The sequence below is a fragment of the Odontesthes bonariensis genome, chromosome 18 (genome assembly GCF_027942865.1).
Source record: "Odontesthes bonariensis isolate fOdoBon6 chromosome 18, fOdoBon6.hap1, whole genome shotgun sequence".
Lineage (NCBI taxonomy): Eukaryota > Metazoa > Chordata > Actinopteri > Atheriniformes > Atherinopsidae > Odontesthes > Odontesthes bonariensis.
Window position 1 is genome coordinate 9,396,301 of NC_134523.1, and position 22,742 is coordinate 9,419,042.

The window sequence follows — 22,742 nt, forward strand, 5'->3', positions numbered from 1 at the left end:
TTTTGTCATTGTGTATTATCCAGTGATATTATCTTAGGGACACTAAAACTTCTACAAAGAGGAGAACAGCATGCGCCAGAAACCTAGAGGTGTTCAAATCCATCAACAGCCATCCTAATAATAACAAATGGATTTCTCTTACCAGTTATCACCACACGTAGTCTAAATATATAACATGCTCGTAAACTATCAGAATAGCAGTTTAAGTTGTGTTGGTAATGATTTTATTTCGGCAATGGTCGGTAAAACCCAGCAGAGGGCGCCATTCTTCTGCTAAAGAGACCTGCTGGACCCTTAATGGACACGAATTGTGCCAGAGCAGTGTACGTTTAAAGTGACTGAACCTTCCAGCCAGCTGTTCAGAAGTCGATCCCAAGGACACAACAGTTAATGTTTCTCTGATCCAGCCGAGACTCAGCCGCCACCGCTGCGTTGGCTCCGCTCAGTTGAGGATTCAGCTCCGAAAGACAAAACAAAAAGGTCCCTCGATCCGTCCACAATTGTGTTGTTATTGATCGGCGCAGGAAAAGAGGCGGGTCGATAAGTGTCTCCGATTTATTATCCTCCCAGACTGTACGCCAAATGTCAGCAGAGCCACAGTCTCTGGGACTGCACGCTGCGTATTTCATTTAGATGTGAGGAGCGCCAGACAGCGCGCCTGCACGTGCGACAGAGATCAAGAGCAAGGTAAGGGAAAGCCTGTTGGTGTTACTTTAGTTTGGATGTGGTTAATCACAAGGAGATGGTGGGCTACAGATAAAAGAAGAAGAAAGCATGGGAGCTAGTGAAAGATCGCGGATGAGGCCGGTTCAGCATCTTTTTTGCACATCAGTCCATGTTTCCATAATCACTGTCCTGCATTCACCAAATGAAATGTGTGTGCATGTGTAAATGCACCTGTGACAGCTTTACTCCTGTTTACATGACTTGTGTCAGTAAGGGGCCTCCTCTCGGTCTAATTCTGGCTCAGAAAGGGGTGTGTTGCACGGCTGGAATTACAGCGGTGGCTGCATCTGCTGCATAGTGGAGCCTCAACAGGTTCATCATGCTAAAAGGAGAGATACATGGAGGAGTGTTGGACTGAGGTTATGAAATAGTGACACCTTCAAGTGGGAGTAAGGAAACGTGACAGCCGGTGTCTGCATTAAGCTCAGGAGACAGAAATACTATGAGTGCATGTGTGTGACAGGTTGTGTCGGGTGTTTCAGGGGGAGTAAGCCAGCAGCATGGACCTGGCAAAAATTGCAGTGTCCTTTCACATTCTCCTGTGTCCTGTATGGACCTTATACCATCATTCTTACATGGACAGCATCCTCTCAGCTCACTCAGGTGAGACATCCAGCGTGAGTCTACGTTGCAGAGTGGTTGCAGTTCTGTTATTCTATGTAAGGAAAACATGTTGCGTGGCTGTGTCGCTGCAGTGAGTGACGGACTGCTGCCCTCTCCGTTTTCCCCTCAGCCCTCAGGTTGCTGAATGAGCCGCTGAGGTTCGACCCCTGTTGTCTGATGTCACCTCCTCCGCCACCGCTCTTCCCCCCTCCGCCTCAGCTCTGGAAGCGGGGCAGCCCTGTAGGTCTGCATAACACACCCTGTCTTACCTGTAATGGTTGGCCCACTTTAAGCCGCTGCATGAAAGCCCATTCTCTTGTGTTTTAATTGAATGAAGGAGGGTATCAGCATATTAGAGCCGAGTGTCCGAGCAGAAGAGGTGCAAGAAAAACAAAACCCTGTGACACCAGGGTGTTCAGCTGGACCTCCGGGACCACCAGGACCACAGGGCCCAGAGGTGAGGCCTCGCTTCAGCATAAATTACCACTAAATGTTATTACTTTACATTAGTTTGTCAGTCTGATCGAATCATACTGCACTGGGAGATTTTAAAGCGGCAGATAGAAATAAAACCGAATAACCTTTTTAGTATTGATCTCTCAAAGCTGAATATAGAACATGTAAGCTGCACATAAATTTTGTGTCATCTTTCAGGGTCATAGTGGATTACCTGGCATAAGAGGGCCAAAGGGGGAGAAGGTATGTGCTTAGGTGAATTATGTCTCTAATTAAGTTTTCCATTGAAGGATTTGTCCTTGTGTTCACCTCTGCTCTAACAACATCTCTTCTCCCTCCATTTGTCCTCCTCCAGGGAGAAATTGGACGTCCAGGGTCAAAGGTGAGCAGCCCATCTATGTGTCTTCTCTATTTCATGTGTCCTTGGAATGATGAGATCTGGATTTTTTTCTCTTGTCCCCACCGTGCATTATCAAGCTCTGTGATGTGATTTGTCCATCGCTGTGCTCAGAATATCCTCTGCTGCCTCTAAATGGGTCATGCTACATCAGTCTCGGTGGGCGCCGTAATCACACAGAAAAGCTTGATCGTCATCCCTAAATGTCTCCTGTCTTCCTCATCCTCAACAACTCTCCATCAGCCTCCTTTCTTTTCTCCTCTTTTGCTCTTTTTGCCTCTCTCTTCTGCTCCCCTTGGCCGGATTCCACTAGCCTCTCGTACTGGACCTAAGCCCCGCTGATCCAGCATCCCCAGCACTCTGCTTGTGCATTTTAATTTTCCTAAGTGCTTTAGCTCTCTGATAAATCACTCCACACACATGCAGCAGGCCCATACAGACCACAGTTTTAATGTCAGGCATCTAAATGAGAGCACACCACTGGCATGGCCGCAGCTCTTCAATAGTAGTTCAGGTGCTGCCGGGATGCGATGCAGCTCCTTGGCTTTAATTCGAATCATGTAAGTGGCACTGGTGCAGCTTTGCTCCCAGCATTTTTCCTCTCATATCTGAGTCGGAAAATCATAAGAGGTCAGTTCGACCTTCGGATCCTCACTTCGGATATGTATTTAGCCAATAAAGTTCAGTAAAGCAGTGGTAGAAAATGCAAATGTTTGTGTTTCTGCAGGGTCGCACTGGAGCTCCAGGCCTTCCAGGGAAACAAGGACTTCCAGGATGGCCTGGCCCAGAAGGATCCAAAGTAAGTGTCCTGGCCTCCTCTCTCTGTACAGACACATTTCTGTATACAGTGGTGTCCTGGCATAGCATTCCGCTTTAAAGTAACCATTGTTTTACACAAAATAACTATTTTAGGTCAAACTAAATATGCAGTATTTAACAGACAGTCACAGAGCTGCATTTTTTATAAGGGTGAGAAAGGAGACCCGGGACTCATGGGTTTACCAGGACTGCGGGGCCCGCCAGGATCAAGGGTCAGTCACATTTCTACAATATGAACACAATCATGCATGTTCCATTTGGGGTTATAACATCCCTTGTCTTTCTTTTTAGGGTTTACCTGGTTACAAAGGTGAGAGGGTGAGTTCGGAATCAGAATTTTATCATTTCAGTTTTTTATTGCTGAACTGTAACCTCGTTTCCAAAGCAGATGGGATGCTGTCGGCTGTAAAGAAAAACAGAATAACATGCAAATCACGACAAAATATAACCCAAAGAAAACCTTTTCAAATTTGGAAATGGGAAATGTTTTCTGTGTTAAAAAGTATACGTATGCTCATTTTGTATTTAATGGCACCATTTAGGTTCATTTGCAATGGGTCAGTATGATGAACAAGCATAAAAGAGTCTTTCAAGAGGTAAAGATGAGAAAAAATAGTTGAACATTTACTGTTTCTCAAAGTAAACTCGCAAAGAATTGAAGGATTTCACCGTCATTACAAATCTCTACATGCAAGGGAAATGCTAAAACCAATACTAGGTGCATCAAAAACAGACATGAGTCTGTGGTGGAAATCACTGGATGGACTCAAGAGCATTTCTAAAAATGATGCTCAGTTTCATTAAGTTTTATTCACGAAGCAGTAATTCATAACAAAGAAACTGCTGGCTAAAGAAGAACGCTTTGCTCTAAAGTCAGCATATAAGATGGTTCGTCAGTACACGTAGCATAAGTCATTTGATCCCAGATCACGTGCACTGTGAAGGCATCGTCAATGATGAGCGATGCATAAAGCTTTTGAAGAGACATGCTGCCTTCCTAACACTGTGTCTTTCAAGAAAGGTCTGGTTTGTTTCAACAGCATAAACATTCCAAATGAGTATATTTTCACATCTCAGTTTCAGCATTTGATATGTTGTACTATTATACTATTTAAAAAAAAATAAAAAAATAATAATAATAATAATAATTCACTACCCTAATATCATGGCCAAGTCATTAACATAACAATATTATTTTGGGATCAATAGAAATCTTGAAAAAAATGCATCGATATCAGACAAGTTTGATTCCATTTTCATATGTGAATTATCAACAAAATGTCAGTAGTTCAGTCTTTAGGAACAAGATTATCGTCAATTCTGGTCTATCACAACATCCCTAGTTTAAATGATTTGGTAATAATTGTATTCTGTTTTAAATGAATACTTTCTACACTGACTTAAGTTCATTGGTAATATACTACATTTGATCTTCTTGCTTTTTTACAAGGGGGACCGTGGTGACTCTGGCTCGGCTGGACTAAAAGGCGACAAGGTTTGACAGAAATGTTTATTTTGTTTGCTTTTTTATTATTGCAGGCCCTGAAACCCTATAAAAAGTGCTGTGTAATTGCATTTGACCTTTTTATGCTTGGCTGTGGCAAGAAACACCTCAACTTATTATGCATTCTTGTGTGCCCAATAATACGAGTACATTGGAAGATTCTGTTCAACAAAAATTACTCATAAGCCCCCCCTTTTTCAGGTCTTTCCATTTGAAATCCTTTGATAAGTTTATTTCAGATGCAGTCTTATATATAAGTTAATCACTTTTCTCACATGAAGCTCACATTTTGTCTCTGTGTAGGGTTCCATTGGTTTGCCAGGGATGCTTGGGCAGAAGGTAGGAAAGAAAATCAAAGGATGGGGACATTTAAAGATTCGAACAATTCTGACTATTCTTTTACTTCTCTAAGGGTGAGCTGGGACCAAAGGGAGAACCAGGTGTTCCAGGGAGGAGAGGACCAACTGGACGCCCAGGAAAAAGAGGCAAACAGGTGCAGAAAAAAATAATGAGATTGATGCACAAGTATACTGATTTTCCTATAATGTTATATGTGTAGTTGATGCTAATTAGGCCGATGCATCGCGTTATTTGTCAGGAGATACCGGGACTTTTGAGTCCTACATCCTCTCGATTTAATAATTTACATGTGCCTACACACTCACACAAACACACTGAAACCATTTTCGCACGGACTAGATTATCACGATTACGCATACTATGCATGCAGGTCGCATTTACTCGTTAGCCACCTTCTATCTGCCTGTGCCTATTTTCTAATACTGGGAAGTTGCCTGTTTTGCACAGGGCACGAAGGGGCATAACGGAACCCCAGGACTCATGGGCCCTCCAGGACCCTCAGGTCATAATGGCCTCCCTGGCCCACCTGGTCCTCCCGCCTCAGGTACTGTATGTCACACACACATAAACAGTCTAATATTGTAATGCATTGGCCATGTGTGTATGTGTTATCTATGCACTTCCTTGCAGGTCTGTATCTAGTGGGGGAAAAGGGAGACAAGGGTCTTCCAGGTCCACCAGGTCACTGTGATTGTGATGCCATTGTTGGGGCAAATAACGCCCCTTTTGGAAGCTACACACAACGGCGCAGCAACAATAAAGTCGCTGCAGTAAGCTCTCAGACAATACAAACAACATCACACTGGAAAAAATCTAAATCTTACCAAGTATATTTTTCTCATTGAGTATCTCATTACACTTGATATAAGACACAATTGCCTAACAAGTACCATTTCAGCCAGATATAGGGACTTGTTTTAATACAATACATCTTGAATATCTTGTTAAGTGAAAAAGTCTTGAAAACATCTTGTTTTGAGTCATATTTCACATGAAACAAGCTTTTTTTCCTTTGAAGAGGTTTTTAAGCTAATTTCAAGATCCCTTTTAACTCAAAAGTCCTAAATATCACATTTTATTTCAAGAAATCTTGACAAACCGATTTTCACTCGTTCCATTGGCAGATTTTTTGCTTATTTCAAGCGAAAACGTCTTGTATTTGTTGTTTTTTTACTTATTTTTGGAGGGGCATTTTTTCCAGTGCAAACATCAAACATCAACAATACAAACTGCATTTGTGTTATTCGTGAGTTCATAATTATTCATCTGTTCTCTGTCTAGATATTCGTAGTGAACAGTGAGGAGGAGATGGACCGTCTACATGTAGACAATGCAATAGCGTTCAGGAAGGATCAAAGGATGCTGTACTTTAATGATAAAGACGGATGGAATCCCATACAGGTAATAACATCCGAGGTATGCACTTGCACTAGTGAGCTGTACTTTGAAAAAAAATCTATCACTACTAGTCGACAGATTATAATATGAATCTGAAATCTAAAAAAAAAGGCTTTGTTTTAGATTATTTTGTCTATTCTGGACATCTGAACACCTAAACATCTTCTCCACGAACCGCCACGAATACATTTGCTGTCACAATTCATCTAGCCCTTCCAGCCGTTCCAGTCCACGGAGACAGTCCCGGACAGAGTCGGTGTCTGTGGAGACGGAAAGGTGCAGGCCCAGCATGGAGAAGAGTGTGATGACGGAAACATGATTGTTACTGATGCATGTCTCAGTGAGTTACATGCGTCTGGTGCTCACCTGCACACGTGAAACCCAATAATGTGGAGCTGCATAAAGATAGATATGAATGAGTAACAAATTATGTACAAGTGCAGACACTTTTAAAGGTTGCTTTTAAAGAAGCCTTTTATCTGTTTTTTTGCTAGTCTACATACACAAAACCAGTCTCAAACTACCAAGTTGACCCCGATGAGATACCCTGCAGAGTGTAACTACAGCACACCATAGAGTTTGTGCTCATGTGGCAGAAGAAAAATGCAGTAAACCCTGTGAAACCTTCCTTTGATCTTTCATCAGCCTCCCTTTCTCTTTTCCTGCCAACCTTTCACTACTCTCTGCTTCTGTTCAATTAAATTAGCAGGAAAATGCTGTATTGACATCACTGAAAACAGACTGCCGTGCCAAACACATAAGTAGCATCTTCTTCTCTCCTCCCTCCCTTGCTTTCTCCTGCCAATGCCGCTACGCGCTCCTCTTCTCCTTCCCTCGGGCCCTGCAGACTGTAAGTGGGCCTACTGTGGGGATGGCTACCGACATGAGGGCATAGAGGAGTGTGATGGAAAGGACTTTGGTTATCAGACCTGCAAATCCTATCTCCCTGGGTATGTTCATTCAGTTAGGCACTACTTGCCAGTTACACACTTATCCAAGATGTCAAGTTAGCTCAGATCCATATATAGATCTAGCTCTAGGGTATAAAAAACTCCCCTGACCATTAAGCTAGTGCTCAGTCCTTTTGAGATCTCAGAAATTGGCTTTACAAAATCAGACAGACTTTTCCAGGGGGAACTGAAGAAGTGAGATCCATCTATGCTCTCCTCTCAGCCACCAGTTTCCGTTGTTGAAACCAAAGATTTAACCTCCCAGAACGTGGGTGTCGCTCGTCTGTTGCAAACTTGATTTTCTATTGTGAAAATTTGGTGCTGTAGCATTTGGTTTCAGTGTGGAAAACTAAAACACAAAATTGTGGCAGCAACAAGCAGCTCCCATGTCCATCATCTCGTAATCTGTACAAACAATACGCTTTTGTTAACACTGCAGTGGAGCTCAGAGATTTTAATTTAAAAAGAAAAGAGAAAGCACTGCTAATTTATTACTTTATCATCTTTACACATCAAAACTGCACAGCCTACCATGTGTGCTAATGCGGGATTTGAGTGTAGGGAAAAAGAAGGGGCTTTTGCATAGCTTACAATGTGGCACGCAACAATGGTGTCAGATCATGGGTGACGGTGCTGAACAAAAGTGCTATTGAGAAAACAATCATAGTCATCATAGTTTGTGTCAATCATAGTTTGACACAGATGTCAAAATAAAATTCTCGCAGTTTGGGGAGAGGCCTCTTTACATACTAGAGCTCCAATGAAGGTGGATATTAGGGACTGCATTATGTGAAAAATTTCAAGATTTCAAGTCCACACGTAGTTGGCAATACACTTTAACAAATGTATCTATGAGAGACCATATAGCTGTAGACCAATATACAATATGTACAAAGTACATCCTCTTTCATTTCTTAGGTACTATGTATCAGGACTAAACAGAAATCTTCTGGTCCTTAACGGTCTTGAAATTAGGCGCATTTTAAGACCCAAAGACTTGGTCAATAGATGTATTTCTTAATCAAATAGAAATTAGTTTGAAGCCATTTTCCATGTCTTCTGCAGATCGTTTGGGCAGCTCAGATGTACCTACTCTTGCCTCATTGATTCTACTGGCTGCAAGTACTTCACCTGAATTCAAAAGTTTAAAGATGGGCATTGTGGATCTTTGCACTTCCTCTCTCTGAAGACAGGGAATGTACTTTGGATTTCCGCTCAAGTCTCACCTCTTTGTAAAGACTGACGGACTGAAAGAGTGTACTGAAGGGAAGCTCTATTGTCTGCTCTGATTCATAAAGGTCATAGAAGTCAGTTTTAAGTCCACTGTCCCCCTTGAGGCTTGATCTTGAACTTGCCTCAGAGAACAGCTCCTTGCTCTTGTCACATCATCGGCTGCAGCACTGTTATGGACTCTTGAGATGGGGAAAACGTTTAAATGACTTAATGATTGTATCATATGAAATAGTTACAATGTTTATGACTTTTTGACTGTTAAATGCAGAAATAAGCTATGTCCTCCTTAATATGGGAGTAAAAAAAAAAGCCTTGTGTAAAGAGGCAGTTATAGATACTATATGTACTGTATTATGCAAATCAGGGGCATGTGAATGTGTTCATTCCTGTGCAATGCAATAGCTGACATATATTTATTAAGTGCAATGTTGTGGTATTGCATGTGAATGTGTTTTTTGCGCACAACAGATTGCTTTAACCAGTGCTGTAACAGTACAAGTCAAATTGTGGCCCACTAGAGGGTAATGTGCAAATAATCCGACAGTGGGAAAATGAATGTATTATAGCAAAAAAAAAAAAAAAGGAGTATCTGTCAAAACTGAAGCAGCATGGAGTTACATCAAAATGACTAAATTAATCGAACAAGATGTGATGATTTGATTATTTTCCTGCATGGCTGTATATTGAATAAAATACAGTACATCAATAAAAACCAGACTTTCACTTCAGTCTGCCAATTTCAAAGCGGAGTGGTTGTGGGTGGGGCTGGTGAGGAGAGCAGCCAATCAGAGGAGAGTATCATGGCCCACTCGAGTGATGAAACGTCACTGCCACGTCGTGAACCAGCTGCTTCACCTGAGAAAGTTTGTAGTTGTCTGCTTGTCCTACAGTTTCTTTTTATTTTATTTTATTTATTTTTTATGAGCTGAACCTGCCACCATGCTGCTGCCCGCACTGAGCTGGTTCTGCTCCTCGCTGCTGGCGACTGTCAGCGGGGGGAAACTGCCCGAAGCGGAGGTGACGACCGAAGTTCTGCAAAAACCTTTCCTCTGTCACCGAAAAACTAAGTACGGAGACATGCTGCTGGTGCATCATGACGGGTACTTTGAGAACGGGACCATGTTTCACTCCAGGTACAGTATTTTTCCGATAACTGCAGTGAGCTCTGCCTCCTCGGGGGTGGGGGTGGGGGGGGGGGTTCCTGTTCTCTGTTACTACTTGTTGCCATGTTGGTGTTACTCCCCCTGCTGGAGCTTCATAAACCAGCGTAGAAACAGCTTAAATAACAAAAAATACAAATTTCCCAACGACTACCCTTATCCTAACCTTTTTCTTTAAACTTTTCACAAAGCCAACATTTGATATGTCTGTGTTCTATTTATTCATTTGACTAAAAAAAAGTCAAAAAAGTTGCACTTAGAGTATTAGAAAAGAGGTGTTGGTCTTCATTACCGCTGTTCTTTTACTCATTATTGTCTCCAGAAGAGGGACTTAAAGTGCTTCTCTTCATAAGAACGTCTCACTCTCTCCGTTTGCCCTTCAGTCGAAGTTCTGGCGACAAGCAGCCAATGTGGATCACACTAGGTATCAGACAAGTGCTGAAAGGCTGGGACATGGGCCTGCAGGACATGTGCGCTGGAGAGAAGAGGAAACTGGTATTACCCCCAGCGCTGGCCTATGGGAAGGAGGGAAAAGGTACTGCAGCCTTATGTACCCATATGTATCAAGCACTTCTGCATGCTGCTGAACACATTAGTCACATTTATTAAGCAATTGCTGGTTCTTAAAATGTGTGGAATTGTTTAAAAAGAAATGTGCATGTAATGAATCAACAGTGCATCATACCTGTCTGTCTTGTTTTGAATGGCTTCCTAGGACTCCCACACTAAATAAAGGGCTCATTCAGTGACATTAGTCCACTTTTTCTCAGCATGGAGCATGTGAACAATTCTGTGCTTGTGTTCTGGTAAGCTCAAACTACCCTAACAAAAAAAACTTTGGTTTCCTCTGTGCCGACTAACCTTCACCATGACAACAAAGACCGTGATGGCTTGATAGAACTGAAAATGTGACTGTTAACACTATTGCTCTGTTATCTGTGGTCAGGTAAGATCCCACCTGAGAGCACTCTGACCTTCATCGTTGAGTTGCTTGAAATCAGAAATGGGCCGAGGTCACATGAATCTTTCCAGGAGATGGACCTCAACGACGACTGGAGACTCTCCAGAAATGAGGTAAAGACAAGGACTGCAAGATTTCAAGGGAAAAAAATCCCGCTGATCCCCAAGTGTTGTCTCATTGTTTAGAGAATCTCATTTTAACTTTTTTTTTTTCCCCCAAGAAAAGGGATCTGAAATGTTTAGTCAATGAACTGTTTTAGTTTTTTTGTTATTTTTCTACAGTATCTGTATTTTCATGTGTTTCAGTCTCCGTTTTTCCCTTCCTTTTTGTGTATCCAGGTGAAAGAATATCTGAGGAAGGAATTTGAGCGTCATGGCTACCCTCCCAATGACACCTTTCATGAGAACATGGTGGAGGATATCTTTGCCAAAGAGGATGAGAACAAAGACGGCTTTATATCCTCCAGGGAGTTCACATACAAGCACGATGAACTGTGAAGTCATTGCTGGGAATACTTTGATTTAGAGTGCTTAGTGAACAGATTCTCTCAGCTAATCTGAAGCATCATGTTCGTGTGGCTGATGAGTCTGTGTGACTGCATTTTTCCGAGTGAAGTGCATTTTGGGACCAATGTTAACTTAGTTTTTCAAAAATAAAACCCTCGTATAGAGCATTGACACCGAAGAAAATTGGGTTAAATCACTCGTTTTCTCTTGTATGAGTTTTAAAGACTTTATACTGTTTAGTATGAGTGCATCCTGTGAATTGGTTACTTAATAAGATATCTGCTATTAAATCTCCCTGGAAAATCCCCCATAAATCTTGTTACTCTTTACCCAGCTAAGCTTTTCAATTTTTTTTTTTTTATAAATCCACTCTGAAAGAAAATAAAGCCATAAGTACAAGTAACTGTTACATCACAAAATCAATTGTCTTGATTTTCTTTTTATATAGAAAAAAAAAAGTGAACTTAGAACTAAACTAGGTATTTCTTTTAATCAAACATGGTTCATTGATTTATAGCAAGACAACCTTTTATTGTCTTGAATTAGGAAAAGATGGAAACATACTGAAAGCCCTGTTACGCATTTGTTTTCTGAACTTTCAAACATCTCTTTTTGATTAACACTGCACGAGGTTGCAGTGGTTTCACCCAGCTGGCATATCCAGAAAAACGGAAGTTGATTGACAGGTTGGCAGTAAATCAGACTCCCATGCTAAATGAGATTAAGGCCCAATCCCAATTGTTTCCCAAATGCAGGGGATCAAGGAGCAGTGGTCAACTAGCCTTTCAGCTGAGGTGTTTGTGACATGGCTAGATGAACTCTACTCCTTGATTCCCATAAGATATACTTACTTTTGCAGAGGCACCTTAACTTTAAGGATTAGGCCTAAGTTGAAGTCTTACAAGTACAAGTCTTCAACACAATAATGACAGAACAAGGATCTGAACTGATTCTGCACCTTTCATATTGATCAGATAAACACATCCAGACTAAACTAAAGAAGAAAACAACTGTAATGTTCAAGCCATCATTTAAAACCAATGTTCTCCATTAAGTGACTGTGTCAGCTTTGCTTTTGTTTATCTTTTTTTAAAAGAAAGATACTTTGGTTTATTTGGTGATCTCACATTGAAACACTTTACACATTGAACCAGCAGGTGGCAGTGTCATGTCAGGCATTAGTGTTGCTTAGTACTGAAGGGAGGGAAAACAACATGCCTCTTTTTATTATTTGGTAATCAAAGCTACCACTAAAACTGATATGTTCAACTGATGTCGTAAAATGAATAAAATCCCAATAAAAGAGGGTAGCACCACTGTACTGTATGTGCAAAGAGTCATGAAGACCTCGGGTTAGTGTTCCCTGCAGTTCAACAGAGAAGTAGCCGAGAATTCACATTACCTTGTTTACTCATTGAACTTCAAACTGAATCGAGATCAGTTTTTTGCACACTTGCCAACATGATCTCCTACTATTGTTCACATTGTAGTATTTAGTAATAAAGTGTCAGATTCTAAATACGATTGTTCTGCTTGAGGATTTAAGTGTTCATTTCAAAGGTAACCTGTTTTAACACACTAACAAACCACAGTTTGTATTTGTCTTTGAAAAAAATTATATAACTTGATACTTTAAACATAGACTTCAGAAGTACAAAAGAGACAAATATGAACTTAAGTCTTAACTTGGTTTTCTATATGACATGTACAGTAGCTGATAAAGTATTTTTAAGTATGCCACACAAATACAAGCAGTGGAATACACTGTCCTAGGAGATAATGTATGCTTGCATAGCGTCTGCATGTAGCTTATGAGTCTGCGTGCAGCGAGCCCTCCTCCTCACACATTCAAAACATTCCACAATGGGAAAGGTCAGAGGTCACGCAGTCAGAATAAGGCAGGACCCTGTTTGACACATGCATTTGCACATACAGTACACACATAAATACACTGAACCCAAACAACACAGACGCACAAAGTCTTTTTGGTGGCCATGTTACAATGAGGAGCTGTTATCAAACTGCAGAGAAATATTGAAGATATTTTTCAGACGTGTTTTAAGGATTAAGAGGAGGGTTGAGTCCATGACTCATCTGAGGTGTGTCCTGATCCCAGGGGGTTTGGGATTCACTGCAAGAGGAAGCATGAGGGAGATGTAAAAATATATTCATTTAAAAGAAAAAAGAAGGTATAAGAGAAAGCCTGGTAAAGTTTAAAGATAAAAAAGTACTGTGTGACTACCTCTGTTTTCTTTGCTTGGATAGATGCGAGGGAAAGGCTTGAATTCTTCGGGTGGGGGTAAGTCTTCTACAGGGTGGAACTGGAACTTGGATTCAAAGTCATCTGCTTGAGTAAAGGAAAGATGCAATTAGGATCTTTGATTTCACTTGAAAACTTTATTCTGTGGTGAAATTCCACAGTTTTACCTAAGCTGTGTAGGTGTCCATTCCTGAGGCTGAATGGTGGCAGAGGAGGAGGTGGTGGTGGGGGAGGAATGCGGGTGGACAACTCTGTGGAGGGGGAGCGCGCCGGAGGAGCTGGGGGTGGAGCCGGCCGACCCACACCTGTACGTGGAGGACGCATTTTTTACACATTAAAGCTGGGATTTATATAAATCAGACATATGCATGCACAAACACAAAAACCACAGGGTTACACAACACATAATGTTAGATTTGATCGATTCTAGAAACAATTTCTTCAGATTTTTTTAAATATTGCAAGTGATATTTTTTTTTTCTTCCATAAACATCCAAATAAATCATAATGCTCTCAAAAGAATCTGAGACAGTGTTTAAAGGGAAAAAATCATGGTACAATGCTTGAGTTGTGGACAACCCCAATTTTTAAAAAAGTGAATGACTTTGTAAAATGGAAATGAAAACCGAATGCAATGATGAGCAAATCTCATAAAAAAAAAAAAAAATTCATATTAGAACTTGAAAAACATATTAAATGTTGAAAATGAGCTTAGCTTAAATTGTTTTTTTTTGGCTGCACATCTCTATAAGTTAGGACAGGTGCAGCAAGCAGCTTGAAAATTAAGTGGTCCTAAAAAGGAAACAGTTGGAGGTGTGTGTTGCTACTAATAAGGTCAATTGGCAAAAGGTCCTACCATAAAGCGCAAAAAGCGCATTTTAGAGAGTTTCTCAGAAGTAAAGATGGGCAGAGGTTTAGCAGTCTGTTCAGCCTAAATAATAATTTTTTTTTTAAAAGGTCACAACAATTTGTGGAGCATTGTCAGAACAATGTTCCTCGATGTAAAATGGTAAAGACTTTGACTGCCTGCAGCAGGCCAGTCCAGCATATCAGACAAAAATGGGACAGCATTCCTCTCCCAAACATCCAGCAACTGGTCCATTCGCTTCCCAGACATTTGAAGGGATAGTTTGCCTCTTTTGACATGAAGCTGTATGACATTCCATATTAGCAATATCATTTATGAACATTGACCTACCCCCTGCTGCGTCCTGTGAGCCGAGTTCCAGCCTCGTTTTGGCGTTGATGAAGCTAGTCCGGCTAGTTGGCTAGGGTCCCGAAAATAAAGCATTTTGCTTCTCAAAACAATATGCATTCAAAAGAATAATACATTTGCATCACAAAATCGTTTGCCAGAAAAAGTCAGACCTCACAATCGCTTGGCGCTATTTTTGCCTCCCTTCATATCAATGCGTTCAGCCACCTGCCGATAGCTGCACCTGTTACGGTGTTTACTGCTCGGAAGCAGGGGACTGCTGGGTCTGCACTTCGGTCTGCACAGTTTACACAGCCCGTAGTGATGCGAACGGAGACAAAAATAGTGCCAAGCGATTGTGAGGTCTGACTTTTTCTGGCTAACGATTTTGTGATGCAAATGTATTATTCTTTTGAATGCATATTGTTTTGAGAAGCAAAACGCTTTATTTTCGGGACCCTAGCCAACTAGCCGGACTACCTTCATCAACGCCAAAACGAGGCTGGAACTCGGCTCACAGGACGCAGCGGGGGGTAAGAAAATGTTCGTAAATGATATTGCTAATATGGGATGTCATACAGCTTCATGTCAAAAGAGGCGAACTATCCCTTTAAGGACTGAAGACGGGATGCTACATAGCAGTAAACACAGGCCTGTCAAAACTTTTTTTGAGACATGAAGTTGCCATCAAATTTCGAGATGAATTACATTTTTTCAATGAAATACAAAAATGTCTTGCTTTGAATACTTGACACTGATACTACGTCTTCTTATGATCTATTTTAATTCAAATATCAGTCAAGGAGATTTGCAAATCGTTGCATTCTGTTCCTATTCATTTATTTTTATATTTTACACAGTGTCCCAATGGCTGTTGCAATTTCAGAATATTTTGGAGGCGCCTCTCTACAAAGATTCTACAAAGGTGATGAGAGGCCACGCAGCAAGCAGCATTATGCATTTGCGTAACTCAAAAAAATTGCAGGTAATAAAGCAAGATATGAAAACACAACCTTCGAGATAAAAAGAAACATCTGTTTGCTAACCACTTACCTGCACTTCTGGGCACAGCTGGTGGCCGTCGAGTGGGAGCATTGCAGGGGTATGAGGGAGGCAGTGAGCGCATGGCAGGTGAGGGCACTGGGGCCATTTTGGGTGGTGGTGGAGGAAGGATGGGTTGGCAGCTTGGGGTGAGAGATGGAGGTAGAGGAGGAGGTGGTGGTGGGGGAGGAGGCCCCAGGGGACTGTCACGGAGTATGGGGAACCGAGAAGGTTCAGAGTAGACTGCAGATGGTGGTGGAGAGTAGAAGCAACCTGAGGAGCGATCCCCTGGTACGGATGAAGGAGGCTGGTAAGTAAGAGGTGGAGGTGGCGGAGGTGGGGTGGATGGCTGGGACACAGATGTGTGATGCGAATGCTGGATAGGGAGCCAAGTTGGTTTGGTAACCTGGAATGGAGGTGGAGGGGGAGGACAGGAGGGGAGAGGCGGAGGCTTGTTGGCTGGCCGGTCCTGGAAAGCATGAGGTGGGGGCGGTGGGGGTGGAGCAGAGGGAGGGGCGGGCGGAGGTGTGGAAGGAGAATAAGCAGGAAAAGAAGGTGGATGTTTGGTGCTGTGAGAGGGTGAGGGAGGAGCAGAGGAAGAGCAAGAGGAAGCAAGCAGACGGTGAAATGAGCTTTGCACATCTGCCATCCTGTGAGGTTCAGATTCGCTGCTTGAGTCAGCTGATATGGGAGGATTCCACAGAGGCCTCAGGGAGGCTGATGAACTTGATCGAGACACTTAAACACAGAGAAACATACACAAGTGGAGTCATTTTGACGGTCAGAAAAGCTACAGATGGCCACTGAAAAAGCATCAATCTGGCTTTTGCACCAACCTGGGGTCTTGCCTGCAGAGTCTCTTTGCCCTATAGGCCTGAGAGTAGGAAACCCTCCAGCAAACAGCCCACTCAAAGAGGGTCCCGTGGAAGCCATCCCACCTGAAGAGCTCTGAGAGGCTCCAACATTTCCAGATACATCTCCAGTGTTTGCTTTGGTCTCTGGGGAACACCATATACACAGATACTTTACAAATTATTCAGTAAGAGTTAAATTGTAACCATTGACCCTGGAACACCAAAGTACATTTTGGACCATCACTAACATTGGATATATTTTACCCAATACAATATACCCCCCAAAATACGTTTAAAAATGCATGAAAAATTAGGGAATCGTCAACAAGATTCATAAAAGAAATAAAACATAATGCAGCTGGGAAAGTGTTCTTCGGTACACCCAAGCAAGGAACATATACGTCGCATTGGTGAAAGTCACCAGACGTTAGTGTTCTTGGGTGAAAGCAGGTCAACAGATCATTAAAGGGTTTTACAACAAAATAGCTGTTCATTCATTACATAATTAATACCTTATTCATTTATTCATAAAACTGTCAATTTAATTTGCTGTGTGGTTTAATGATACTTTACAACATGATCCAACTCCATTAATCAATGTTTCATTTGCTGTTTTTTTGTATAACAAAAAATACGTTTTAATTTCAAGCTGATATTTCTTTGTCAAAAATCTGACATCACACACCTGTAGTGTCTCTCTTAAACTAAATAGTTTAGCTTATAGAGTTTCTGATACAATAACTCTTGCAGTACCTTGCAAAAGTATCTCCATAGCCATTTTTCTATATTTCTTGCTTTACAGCCTAGAATTGCAATCGATTTTTGTGTGGTTATGTGTCACCCATGAACATAACACATGTTGAATATACAAAACATAGTCCACCATGATGCTACCACCACCATGCTTCAGTGTTTCAGTTGATGAGAGATGGCCAAAACATGACTTCGTGTCTCATTCTTTCAACATGTTTGGGAATTTTTCAATATGCTTTTCAGGAGTCTAAAAAATACTTATAGATTAATTTGTTAATTTTCTTCTTTGATTAAGGAGTGGCTTCTTTCTGTTCACTGCTCCATAAAGCCCATCCCACACACCAATCCCTGCTGATGAGCTATCAGAGCTCTCCAATTAATGCTCTCCTTGCCTGGTCCTTCAGTTTTGCTGGTCTACCTTTTTTTAGCGAGTTTGTTGGGTTGTAATATTCTTCACTTTTTTCTAAAGTTTTCTCATAATAAATGTAACGGCGCTCCATTTAATATTTATTGGAGATCTTTTTAAAATTAATATTATAATTATAACCAGCCAAATCTATGCTTCTCCAGACCTTTGCTTCTGACTTGCGTGAAGAGCTCCTTGGTCTTCATTGTTCTGCTTCTATGATTATGCCTCTTGCTTTGCCCCTGACCCAATGATACTGCAGGCTATGGGGCCTTCTACAACAGATGGATATATACTGAGATCGTGTGACACTTAGGTTGCACACAGGTGGACTTAATTAGACTAATTGTGTGACCCCTAAAGGTAAAGTTACTGGCAGTAATAGATCTTTTTTTTTTTGGGCACGTGTGGCCTTTATTTGACAGTGGGTAAGACAGGAATGAGGGCAGAGAGAGTGGGGGACGACATGCAGCAAAGGGCCCAAGGACATGAGCCGAAATCAGGCACAAAATCTGTGCACAGGACGCATACTCAACCAGTTGAGCTATATGGTGCCATGACAGCTGCAGCAGATCTTAACCAAGTAATCATAAAAGAAAAAGAAAAAAAATCCATCAAATACTATTCAATTTAAAATTTCAGTTTTTACAAATTATTTTTTTTTCCAGTTTGGTCTACTTTGTCTTGGTCCACAACAATAAAAATCCCAAAAGTATATTCATACACATTTCAGGCTAAAATATACTCATACTTTATTGAAGCCTGAATGCAGTCCCTGACTTAACTAAAGCTTTAGATAAAAATGTATGCTAACATGCGTAATATACTGTAGATATAATTCTTCTGAAAGGCATTTCATCTGTTGCAAATGGTTCCTTTCAAGGTGACGTATTTACATGGATTCCACCCTTTAACAAAGAAGCTATATCAGGCACAAAAAATGAAACAATTTATGGATTTTTTACAAAATGGAAACGTTTTTTTCCGAAAAAAAAAAATTGGACTTATATTTGGAAGCAGTCGTGCACGTCGAAGTAACTTGAGAAATTATTTCTAATTGGCTCCATACTATGTGAGCTTTATTTGTCAAATAGATTGACCTTTCACCAGAAAAAAACAAAAAGAAAGAATAATAAAACAATTAAGAAAATAATAAATTGATTAAATGTTCTTGTCTACTGTGTTTTCTAGTTTTCTGCTCTGTCAGCATCATTATCTGCCATAGGCATTCCTTCCTGGAGTGCACACTCGCCCATCTGTGTGTATTTGTTCAAATATAGCCTATAGAAACTCAACATCCTCCCACTGACCTATATAATCTCCTCCCTTGTCCCTCACTTTCATCTCTTTTTTTTTCACCATGATACACCACGGTAGTACATTTCAGAATATAAAAACAAACCCCTTTACTATGTGATGATGGCTTTATTATAGATACCACAGCAGCCTGAGAGTACCATATAGTGTGCGTGCTTGTGAATGGGTAGGTTGTAGGACTTACTATCGACAACAGGAGCACTGCGGTCATTGACCTGGGCAACTTTCTTGAGCTTGGCTCCTTTCTGAATGTCGGCCAACAGGGCATTCCTTCCGCCTCCTCCTGCACTAGACTGCAGCTTAGGAGGCTCCGAGGGGCACTGTCACACAGAGGGAAAAAGAGCTTAATTAAGCTTATAGCATGTTTTATAACATGGCATTTAATTTCAATGGCCCCAAGAGCACAATCATGAAAAAAAGAGTTAAAAAGCAAATTACCAACCGTTTTTGGTTTGTAAATAGTTTATTCAAGCCTTGTTGTTGTTCTGTTTGTTATTTTTTAATGTTGTGTTTGCTGTTCGTCTGTTCTGTATTCAGAATATTCTGTGTTCCGGTGTTTTCTGACATGCGGTTGTGTTTTCCCTTTGGTTGTTGTGTTTTTAGGAAATCTAACCAGGCTTTCTGTTTCATTGTTTTGTTTTGAGAAATGTTGTTTTGTGTTTCGGTTTTGTTGTTGTGTTTGAACCTCGGGGTCCATGTTATTTCATGATAGACTGTAAAAAAGTGACAGCGGTCAGGTGATAAACTCAATTGATGGATGATTGATGCGGCATTACAGAGTTCTACTTCAAGACTGTGCATTGTATTCAATACCATCATTTTATGTTAAGATACTAATGTCAAGGATATCTGATATACTGTACATCATCTTCTTCTCAATTTCATCTAAGCTACCAAACAAGCTGATAAGGAAAGAACAAGAAACACAAAAGGGGAGAGGATCATTTCTGTTGTGTTGATGCATTCATAAATAGCTTATTGTGACGCTCCCCTGAGAAGCAATGGGACTTGAGATTATCTTTATATTCAGAATTTAATCGAGCTATGTCTCCTGCTTGCTTGCTGCAGCAGCTCATTTAACATGAGAACACCATGAGCCCGCTGTGGAAACATAACACCCTTCTGCTACTGAGTCTGCTCTCTGTCCTATTTTGTGTGCTGGGGTGTGTGTGTGTGTGTGTGTTTAGCTCAATCAATAATTCAAATAACCTCCAGGTGTTTGGTTGATGGTCAGCAAGAAGGACACGAGTGATTGTTTACAAATGCATGAGAATGTGTAAGAGACACACACACACACTCACCTGTGGCAGGGCGGTGCTGGGTGGAGGAGGTGGAGGGGGGCCTGGAGGAGGTGGAGGGGGAGGAGGCGGGGCGGGCATGCCTAAGCTTCAGATACCTGCAAAAGACAATGTACACTTTATTATCACCAGCCTACCCACTCAGTGCAGCTTCTAGTTTTTTTTCCCCCTTTCCTTTTTCCCCCTCCACGTTACAGGCTGCTACTGTGTAAAGGGGCACATTCGATGACCTCCTACCCTTTTTCCCGGACAGGAAGAGCCTTCACCATCATACAGCACAAAACAGGAAACAGCAAGCGCTCCATCCTCCACAGAAATCCAACACAACCCCCCGCCCCTGCAGCTCGTCTTCCCACAATGCCCCGTGGCAGGACTTGGGGCCAAACAATGGTGAGTGTTGTGTGAAAAGTAATAGACCCCAACTCTTCAGTCACTCGATGACCAAAGGCCTTCAGCGCAGTTACTGAATGGCAAACACATTAAGGGAAGTCCAGAGGAAAAGACTAGAGCCTGGAAACACATTGTTCTGCTTTTTCCACAACTTTTATACTGAACTTACTGTGTCATACACAGGATGTCTTCTTATCAAAGCACTACAACAGCTTTCCAGGAACAGCTCATGTCCAGGATTGTGTCTCCCTGTTCCAAACTCCACATGCTTGTGGGCAAATCACAGTCCAGTGACAATCACCTCCACCCACCATCATAATTTTTTCACAAGCTGTCTTCCATGACGGAAGGCCAGAAGGGAGTCAAATGTTTGTGCACATTCAGCTCTCTGAGGAATTTGCACATGTTCCTCCTTAGCAATTTAATAAAACCAGAACAGGACTTGTTTTTGTTAAATCTCCTTGAATATCTCTTGTCCTGTGTGTGTGCACAGTTCATGCGTCCCCTGTTTATGACTGCCAGGGTGTCGTTCGTTGCTATTTCTATCTTCATATCTGTGTCAAGTTGCCTGTGTGACACTGCCAGTTTAGATCTTTAAAGGGCCAAAGCTGCACACCGGTTAGCTGAGCTTTTGCAAAACAGGTGGGACGGTGAGTGGAAGTGCACTTCTCCCATCAGCTGTAATACGACCCTTTACATCGGCTTGTTCTTCTTGGGGTAAGAAAAATTTTATGTGACACAGAAAAGCAACTGCAACTGGCAGCTGATCATGCCTAAACAGGGGGCAGTCACATGTTCAGTGTGATAGATTGTCACTGAATCGCTGAATATCCAATATTCATTCATATTTTTATTATTCATAAATGCAAAAGTCTAACTAGTTGTAGTTAGAAAAACAAACTACATGGAAATATACGCCATAACAGTTGATTGTGTGATCATTATTATTTTTGTCAGTTCGTAAGATGACTGTCAGGGAGACAATCAACAATCAAATATCATGAATTTAGGAAATGCAGGTAGCCAGCTGAATCTGGTCAGAGTTTGTTGGACAATTTCATGTCAATCAGGTTTGGTTTGAGTTATTGCTACTGTTACACTGGACGTTGGCAATTATTGGGCAAAAAACATTTTATGTAGCTGGGAATCATCCACATAATGTATCATTTTGACTATTTTTTTAAACCTTTTCATTCGACCCCACACTTGGTTTTTGTCTGCCCTTGGTCCACCTGTGACGAAGTAACAAGTAAATCAAGCCGATTTATGCTTTCTTCTGCCTTTAACAGTAATAAATTGACACAATTGTGCTTCATAAACCTTAAAACCCATAACAGAAGTGAAGCTATCTTAAAAGAACGAGGTGCAAGCAATGCTGCTCTCAGGCGCACATCTCAGCTGCTATGCAAACAATTGTTGAAACCTAATTTTCTGCCTGTTATACACAATTGTTACACACAATGTGCCATCATTTACAAAATGGCCTTACCTCCAAAAGATAGCTGAAATTCACCTGTTTGCGTAGACAGATTCAAAGCGATGGAGCACAGTTCACTGTCTGCACAGCGCGCTCTTCATAGCGGAACTGTGGTAAAGTTATTTTTGGTCCAACAAAGACGCCACTTATCACACGTCAATTCTGTCAGTTGAGTCCTATGGAGCGCACGCAAACATCTATAAAGATTTTTTTTCAAAGCTTTGTATCTTGTTCAAGTTTATTTATGTGTCCACGCTGGAGACCCTGAAGAATTGGTCCAGCTGCTTGTGGTTTATTTTCCCGAGAGCGCATTGCAGGAGGCGCACAGTGCCAAGCCACACCTTGACGCCCCTCAGTAAACACAGGACCAAAAAGGACCAATGGTGATAGGATACCGTGCTCGGTGTCTTCACTTTAGTTCAAGCTGATTGTGCCATGTAACTTTCCCGCACTTTAGATTACAGCTGCTGGATAAAATAAGCACTTTAACTGACGTGTTAAGACTCCCGCACCATGGACTAGTCTTCCACTTTACTGTCCATCTACTCAGCTCTACTTTCCGGCCGTATGGATGTGGCAAGTTTTGCCCTCTTCTGTTGAAAACCGGCACTACAGCTCATCTTCATTTATTTATTTATGATCATGCAACTTCAAACAATCCAGCGCCCGTTTTACCTT

The 22,742-nt window shown here is 41.4% G+C and overlaps 3 protein-coding genes across 6 annotated transcripts; 2 read left to right on the plus strand and 1 right to left on the minus strand.

Annotated features, from left to right (window-relative positions):
* Nucleotides 1-310: 310 nt before the first annotated feature.
* LOC142367595 (uncharacterized) lies at nt 311-9,156 on the plus strand. 2 transcript variants are annotated; one of them, XM_075449603.1, is made up of 19 exons: nt 311-480; nt 571-687; nt 1,209-1,329; nt 1,460-1,569; nt 1,667-1,786; nt 1,984-2,028; nt 2,141-2,167; nt 2,910-2,981; nt 3,151-3,213; nt 3,293-3,319; nt 4,452-4,496; nt 4,809-4,844; nt 4,918-4,998; nt 5,313-5,409; nt 5,496-5,635; nt 6,147-6,266; nt 6,474-6,603; nt 7,111-7,213; nt 8,279-9,156. In XM_075449603.1, exons 3-19 carry the CDS (start codon nt 1,227-1,229, stop codon nt 8,346-8,348), a joined length of 1,389 nt encoding a protein of 462 aa, XP_075305718.1. In that variant the 5' UTR covers nt 311-480; nt 571-687; nt 1,209-1,226; the 3' UTR covers nt 8,349-9,156. The 2 variants fall into 2 exon arrangements, with proteins under 2 accessions (XP_075305718.1, XP_075305717.1); XM_075449602.1 differs by having other exon boundaries at nt 311-687.
* A 118-nt stretch (nt 9,157-9,274) lies between these two features.
* Nucleotides 9,275-11,472, plus strand: LOC142367700 (peptidyl-prolyl cis-trans isomerase FKBP14-like). Its single transcript, XM_075449719.1, has 4 exons — nt 9,275-9,579; nt 9,990-10,141; nt 10,553-10,680; nt 10,906-11,472. Exons 1-4 carry the CDS (start codon nt 9,386-9,388, stop codon nt 11,062-11,064), a joined length of 633 nt encoding a protein of 210 aa, XP_075305834.1. The 5' UTR covers nt 9,275-9,385; the 3' UTR covers nt 11,065-11,472.
* An 88-nt stretch (nt 11,473-11,560) lies between these two features.
* wipf3 (WAS/WASL interacting protein family member 3) lies at nt 11,561-22,366 on the minus strand. Of its 3 annotated transcripts, none has more exons than XM_075449585.1 (8): nt 22,101-22,366; nt 20,201-20,295; nt 19,084-19,219; nt 16,406-16,567; nt 15,582-16,307; nt 13,501-13,638; nt 13,316-13,420; nt 11,561-13,204 (listed from the first exon to the last, which is right to left on the minus strand). In XM_075449585.1, exons 2-8 carry the CDS (start codon nt 20,276-20,278, stop codon nt 13,164-13,166), a joined length of 1,386 nt encoding a protein of 461 aa, XP_075305700.1. In that variant the 5' UTR covers nt 20,279-20,295; nt 22,101-22,366; the 3' UTR covers nt 11,561-13,163. The 3 variants fall into 3 exon arrangements, with proteins under 3 accessions (XP_075305700.1, XP_075305701.1, XP_075305699.1); XM_075449586.1 differs by having other exon boundaries at nt 13,316-13,417; nt 22,077-22,366; XM_075449584.1 differs by having other exon boundaries at nt 22,077-22,366.
* Between the last annotated feature and the right edge of the window lie 376 nt (nt 22,367-22,742).